The sequence below is a fragment of the Camellia sinensis genome, chromosome 5 (genome assembly GCF_055761805.1).
Source record: "Camellia sinensis isolate YWXY chromosome 5, ASM5576180v1, whole genome shotgun sequence".
Classification (NCBI taxonomy): domain Eukaryota; kingdom Viridiplantae; phylum Streptophyta; class Magnoliopsida; order Ericales; family Theaceae; genus Camellia; species Camellia sinensis.
In genome coordinates, this window is record NC_138965.1 from 190,438,893 (window position 1) to 190,446,765 (window position 7,873).

Below are 7,873 nucleotides of genomic sequence, written 5' to 3' on the forward strand. Positions count from 1 at the left end.
TATTCGTCATTTTTTTGGGACTGAACTACCAAACATATAACCGAAATTCAGGAACATAGGCTCGAACATTGTTCATTTGTTCGGGAACGGGTAACCGAATATTTCTTATTTGTTCGAAAACAGATAATCGAAACTCATGAAGATCGTAGAACCCACAAAAGGGAAATGTTGAATTAACAAAAAATCTTACATTTATTTTCTTAGGTCATGAACAAGTATGTAGAGATGAAATAGTAATCACCTTCGTAGATTTTGTTAGGATTTTTGGGAAAGAGGTTTTTTGGGATGTGGGGATGTGCATTCAATTGAATGGGTGGAATGTTTTTAAAAGGATAATTTTGATATTATTTAGGGTGAGAAAAGAAATTTTAAGGGTTTTAAAATTTATAAGTAAGGGTTCAAAAAATATAAGGTATAAAATAATTAATGAGATGCTAATAGCAAATTTATTTATTTATTTATTCGTACAAGTGATATAAACCAAGACAAATACCTTTCTTTTTATGAATAATTTTATGTATCCCATCTAACGGAACTCTTCTAAATTTATCCAAAAGAGACTGTGCTGTTAGAATTGAATTTATATAATGTGAAATCTATGTATACCATGAAAATATATTTACCAATAAATCTCATCTCACAAATAGTTTTACCAATTGATCCTAAGGTTATTTCTAATGTCCTGATTAGTCTAATTAGTGGGGGAATATCTTATCAGTTAATCTTATTTGCTTTGTTTGGTAACATTGGGTGGTCAATTATACCCTTCTTTTTTCCGTTTTACGATTTTGGTGGGATTACTTCCAAACATTTGGTAATTGAAATATTACAGTACAAAACATTCACATCATTACGTTAGGGTTTTTGTATACTATGCCACACATTTCAATTGCATAACTTGCCACGTATAGTTCATTCATTTTGCAGTGGCTGTGGTACAGTTATGCATGTGTCTCATTCTTCCTCCATGTTTATCCATTATGGCAGTTTTTTAGTATCACATCATACCCGTCACGTTAGAATGTTACATTTTGAAAAAATACATTAAAGAGTTTTTAATTTTTTTAGAGTGTCACATCATACCCACCACGTTAGAGTGTCACATGTCACGTTTAAGAAAAGTATATTAAGGAGTTTTTAATTTTTTTTAGTATCACATCATATCTATCACGTTGTCACGTTTGATAAAAGTACACTAAGAAGTTTTATTTTTTTTTTTGTTACATCATATCTGTCACGTTGTCACGTTTGTGAAAAGTACACTAAAGAGTTTTTAATTTTTTTTTGGTGTCACATCATTCATATTACGTTATCACGTTTGAGAAAAATAAACTAAGGAGTTTTTAATTTTTTTTAGAGTGTCATATCATATCCGTCACGTTAGGAAAAAGTACACTAAGCAGTTTTTTTTTTGAAGTATCACACCATACCTGTCAAGTTGTCACATTAGAAAAAAGTACACTAAAAAAAATTTTTTTTTTTTGGAGTAAAATTTTTAGAATGTCATATTATATCCGCCATATTGTCACATTTATAAAAAGTACACCAAATTTTTTTTAATTTTTTAGAATATCATATTAATACCTAATACATTAGAGTATCATATAATATCTGTCACATTAATAATTTTATTTTTTTTTAAGTGATACATCATACATAATACGTGGGCATGTTTGATTGGAAGGATTAAAGCATGGGATTGGGATTATTAATCCGTGGGCCCAATCATCCTATGTTTGTTTTGACATTTTGATTTAGGATTATTAATCCAATGGATAATTAATCCAACAAATTTGTAGGATTATTAATAATGGGGTAGGGGTGAGATAGTTAATACCACACTAATTTGATAGGATTATTAATACCTCACTATTAGTGTTGTAAATCAAACATAAAGAGTCTTAATTGGCAAGTCATAGCCACCTACTAACACCTAAAACATGAAAAAGTGGCACGTCACCGCCACGCGCATCAAAATCACCAAACCCATGTATTAGGCGGTGCAGCAGGGCATCTAGTGGTATTTATGTCTTTCCACAATGGAAAGGACCAAATGGATTAAAAGAATATTTTTAGGATCAAATGGAATACATTTTCAACATTTAGAATTTATTAATAACTCTTGTTAGAAGGAATTGAAACCGTAAAATGATAATTATAAATAATTTCAAAATAATTAATTTATTGTATTTCTCTTCTATTATAAGCGTTACACCTGATAAATGTGGATTGTGTATTGGCCAATCCAATCCCATATTATTGTTTCGTTGAGGTTAGACTTAGGGAGAGCACGTGAACCGTGGTGGGTCGATTGATGACTGTTAGTTGCATTGAGGTTGCGGATAAACCCCGGTTTTATCGGCTGCACTGCATGAGCACACAGATATCTGCACATTTACATCACTCAACTCCAACTTTTTTCTTCTACAAATAAATACAAACAAGTGGCGTGCAAAATTGATCGAAAAAAAAAAACCCCTTGCCTTGCGATTCTGAAAAAATGGAGGAAGATCAGGGAAGCAGTACTGGGAAGAAGAAGAAGGTGATGGTGGCTATAGATGAGAGCGAGTGCAGTCACTATGCTCTCGACTGGGCTCTCCAAAACCTCTCCAACTCCATCGCCAACTCCGATCTCTTCCTCTTCACCGTTCAACCCATTGCTGATTACAGCTATTTATATGCCTCTTCTTATGGCGCTACTCGTACTCTCTCTCTCTCTCTCTCTGATTGCTTTGTTATTTGATATTGCTCTGTTTTTATTTATTTCTTTGTATATGCGGCCAAATCACTCTGTTATTATAGTTCTTCATGACCAAGAAATTGGGATTGTTCTGTTTCTTGAAACCAATTCGCAATTTCAATTCTCAGATAAAGTTTCAATCTGGATGGATTTACATTAAACTTACAATTGCAGAACTTAGAGTAATTTAAAGGGTGACCCTATTGCCAAAGAAGAATTTTAACATATCCATATTTCAACAACAAAAAAAATATATTAGATTCATTAAGTTTTATAATTGTTCTCCATAAGCTTGAAGCTAGTTTGTTTGTTTTGTGTTTTAAGTTTTACATCCTAATTCAACATGAATTATATTTAGGGAGAGATGGCAGGTATTATTTTTTAACGTAAGGATAGTTTTTTAGTTAACTGTCAGTACTAAAAAATTTCAGTATATAGCTAAATACATTTTGAGTGTGGCACACACTGCATCAACTTTTAAATATGTACCATATGCTTCATTTTATGGATATTTTTGTTGGGTAATTGTGAGTGGATTGTAGAGTGGGTGTGCAAAATTTGGAGTGAATTGGTCGCGTACTAACAGATATGGTTAATATTTTCTTTAATGACTCTATGATGATAGGATTTTATAGACAAATTCTACATAAAAAGGTTAATGGAGGCTATGGAGCCATTGATTTCTCCTTCCACCCCTTCCCTTGGCAATAGGGATGTCATTTGGGTAGGAGAAACCACCAGACCAAGAAAACCCATTTATTAAAGGGAAACCCCAATCAATTCTGGTCAAGAAAGATAAAAGCAATTGCTGTCAAGTTTTTTTTTTTTTTATCGACAAATGTTAGTCGTTAGTTGTTAGATTAGCACCTAAGGGAGAAAATCTCCCCACCCTTGGCAAAGCACCAAAGTGCTTGCACTCCCTTAATTCACAATTGCTGTCAAGTTGAACCTAGTAAGCTTCTATTCGAACAATTCATTGGCAGGCTTAAGCACTTTAACCATCAGATTTTGATTCATCACAATTTATTTATTTTTATATTTTTTTTGGCGCAAAAATTAATACCCTGTAAGTTTTTCTTTATTTAGAAAAGTATTTGTTTTGAAGGATGTAGTGTACAAATGTTTTGGTTACATAGACATTCGTACCTGAGATTAGAATCGTATGTTTCTGGTGAATAGTATACACAAGGGCTCCATATGCCTACTGGATGATTCTTGCTTCCACTGCATCAATCCTTCTAGGCCTTTATTCAGCTAGACTAATTCAATTAAATGGTGTTGAAATATTGAAGTGTGGCAAATACAAATTGGGTATCTCACATTGTGTTTTATTTACTTATTCATTTTATTTTTCATTATCCTTTGTTGCAGCCCCCGAATTGGTTAGAAATTTCCAAGAAAATCAGAAGAAGGTTTCCCTGGCTCTGCTAGAGAAAGCTAAGGACATCTGCAGTAAATATGGGGTATAGCTTTATCAATGGTTCTTTGACCTTAAGTTGCATAATGAATTTGATAACAAAAGTATTGGTTGTGAATATGGTGATACAATCCCAACCAATAAACAAAGAATCAGATGATATCATGGCTTTTTGATACTTTTTTTCATAGCTCTGTGGCTGGTATATATTGCATACAGTAAAGTTCGTAGCATACTTTGTGGAACTACATTTGTTATCTTCTTATGAGACATAAAAATGCCGGTGGCTTGTGCAATGGAAGGCCAACAATCCATGAATGGCATATGATCGGGGTTTTAAAAATGGGCCACATCCATTACGTGATGGTTACCACCACTATATCAGTGTGACTAAATTCACAATCATAATGACCACTGCACGTAAATGTTGTAATGACCATTACAAAACCATTACATCAGTTGCATTTCTGTTTTCAACAAATTTTGTATATGAGATCACTTTTTCTCATTTTTATTTTTTCAATGTGTTAAAATCATAGAAAAGCCATGCAAAACTTGTGCAAAAATCTTTGATCTACATGCCTGGAGTATCCAATCTAAAAGTTCTAGAATATTGGAGTTGCTATCAAGGTTAGATTAGCTTCATTCTCCTCTTCTTTTTTTAATCATTCACTATTTTTGTTCTTTCATCAATAAACTTTAATTAGTTTCTCACTTGATTCCTTGATTATGAACTCAAGTCCATTTGGATTTAGGTTAGATTTGTTAAACAAAGCATGGATATCATGTTACGTACTTTTACATTAGTATGTTGGCATTTTATATGATGAACTTATGTTCGTGAGACTATCATTTTTAATATTAAACCATCAAAAATAATTTTAAAACCTACTAAATGTGATTTTGAAATTAAACTGTTTATTTGTAAGTTTTTTAGTATTTGTGCAAAAAAATAAAAAAATCACAGCTCCAGTGACTGTCACGCTGCAGCTGTTGCACCCTGCAACTACATCAATGCCACTGTTACCATTACGGCGGCTACCACCATTGCTTAAAACTTTGCATATGATGCCACTTGGTGGTTGGATTACTTAGTATAGATGGAGGCGGTACACTTTCAATAGGAAGTTACTTATTTGTGACTGCAGTGGAACTGCTTTCATAAGAGTAACATTATTTTCAATTTGTTAGTCTTGCATTAAAACAAACGAGATTCATTTTACATAACAAATTCTGTGAATTACTTATGAGTCATGATGACCGAAGTAGCTTATTCTTCCCCTGCTCCCCTACCCACTCTTAGTTTAGTTATTTATTTTTCCGTTTCATTGTTCATTTATTTAAATCTTGATTCTGTTACATTGTTCCTCTCTGGGAAGTATGCTCATCGTCTGTGTTGTCTGGCTTTGGAAAATCACTGTTTGAAATTACATACTTGACCATGTGAAGATGACAAGATATAATTTATAGTTGTTGACCTTCGTGTTAACTGTAATTTGTTGCTGAAGTCAAGTAGGATGAGGACAAGTAGAATATTGAGTTGCCTGCTGAAACTTATTGACGTAACTGCTGTTAGTATTTTGACTTGTAATATCACACAAAGACACACATCTGAGATGATGAGACTGTCTTTTGTGCATGCCTTTGCTTGTCAAAATTCTTAAACTGTATTTTTTATTTTTTCCATTGATATATTGTTGCTGACCTGAATGTATGGAAGTAGTAGAAGTTCAACAGAAAATCCACCTGAGGTTTAAATGTAGCTAAAATTATAACTTACTTTGTGACAGGTAGTTGCAGAGACAATGACAGAAGCTGGAAATCCGAAAGAGACCATATGTGAAACAGTGGAAAAGCTCCACATCCAATTGCTTATATTGGGCAGCCATAGTAAAGGAGCTCTGAAAAGGTTAGTGCCATTTTATTATCTTCATTTTCCCTTCAATTGAAGGCCATGCGTATGAAACCTATGAAGAACTGACCCATCAAATTGAGTGTCGTGTCTGTGTCGGACTGGTATGGGACACTGACATGCCACGTTGTGTGTCAATTCTTTTAATTATTATTTTTTTGCGGGACACTTTAGGGACACACCTCGGGACATTTTTGTGAGGTTTTTTTTTTTTTTTTTTCCTAAAAAAAAATATAAAAATTGAAAGCTGATTTGAGTGCCCTACATATTCATGGTTGTCTCTTGTATCTTAGTTCCCCATATTTATATTTAGATACATAGCAAATAAATATATTTTATTTTATTTTTTTGTTGTTTCCCTACGAATCCGTATGCTGATTTTTTCAAAATCATCATATCATGTGCTCGTATTGTTTCCATGCTTCTTAGTATGAAACCATAGTCTAGAGTATGATACTGAGCAGTTGAATGAAGAGTGTCTTGCAGTATGCGCAATGTGAAACTAGTGAAATTGACATTATTATTGATATGCTTTTAAATTAATCAATGTTTTGCTTCTTTACAATGTGTTCTTCTGGCTACCATTGCCAAATGTGATGGCAATTAGAAATTTAGAAATGCAATGGAAACAACACTCTTGATGATGCACTCCCCCTGGTTTAAATTTGGTTCTTCGTTTATTATTCATTTCCTGTTCCATTGAATTTATGATTTTTGCATTTGCATATTTTACTTTCTTTTCAGTTTCCTTCATGAAAGCTGATCATATTTTGGATATTAACACAAATGTTTGGAACTTGAGACAGGGTTTTTCTGGGAAGTGTCAGCAATTACTGTGTTCACCATGCCAAGTGCCCAGTTCTCGTCGTGAGGAAGCCGATTTGAGTAGATCATATTGTGTGATATGCTATATGCTGCAGATTCTAGTTGTGAGGAAACTGGTAAAATGAAGGGCTTTCCGTCCATAAGACACATCATTCTGGATAGTTAGTTTCTATATATATATTTGGTTTGTATAATAATACTCATGTGCAAATTAAGACTTCTTGTTTATAAGTGGAATAAATTGAGTTGTCTGTCTTGATTTCCAAACGAGGCCTTAAAATACACGAATAAATTAATGCTTAAAAAAACTAGTTGGTTTGGTTTATATTTTACTTTTATGATGACTTTTTTAAGCGGTTTAATTTGTCTTTTTCAAATTATTTAATTTTTAAGGACATGAAAAAGTAAAAAAACTTAATGTGAATTTCAAAAAATTTCATCAGGGAGAGAGAGAAACTTATAAGTTGGTAAAGTCATTGATTAAGAGCATCATAGTAGGATAATTAAAATTATCTGTTAAAAAGTTTGTTAATTGAATGAAGAAAGGACAAATTTTCACACCAATGACAACACTTTTATGAAAATTAATCTTTAGCAAAATTTATCTTTACCAAGGACAACACTCTTTTGAAAAATTTCATCGAGAAATTGTGAAAATAAAAAAAAATTTAAAAATCAATTTACCCTTTTTCAAAATCTATCTTTAGCAATATTTCTTCTTTTTTTTTTTTTTCAACCAATTACCACTTCATTCAAAATAAGGACTCTGTTAAAATCCACCTACTCTCCACCTACTTCATCCACTTAAACCTACTCCACTAAACCTAACCCACTACACCACTACCACCTCACCTACTCCACTAAACCTTCACCCACTTAAACCTACTCCACTAAACCTAACCCACTACACCACTATCACCTCACCTACTCCACTAAACCTAACCCACTACACCACTACCACCTCCACTTCACCTACTCC

General features: G+C 33.0%; 1 protein-coding gene across 1 annotated transcript; it reads left to right on the forward strand.

The window, feature by feature from the left end:
- The first annotated feature begins 1,966 nt into the window (after positions 1–1,966).
- LOC114272247 (Adenine nucleotide alpha hydrolases-like superfamily protein) lies at positions 1,967–7,161 on the forward strand. The gene is made up of 4 exons (XM_028213905.2): positions 1,967–2,702; positions 4,112–4,203; positions 5,948–6,066; positions 6,876–7,161. The coding sequence occupies exons 1-4, from the start codon at positions 2,501–2,503 to the stop codon at positions 6,952–6,954; spliced, it is 492 nt and encodes a 163-aa protein (XP_028069706.1). The 5' UTR covers positions 1,967–2,500; the 3' UTR covers positions 6,955–7,161.
- Positions 7,162–7,873: the final 712 nt, after the last annotated feature.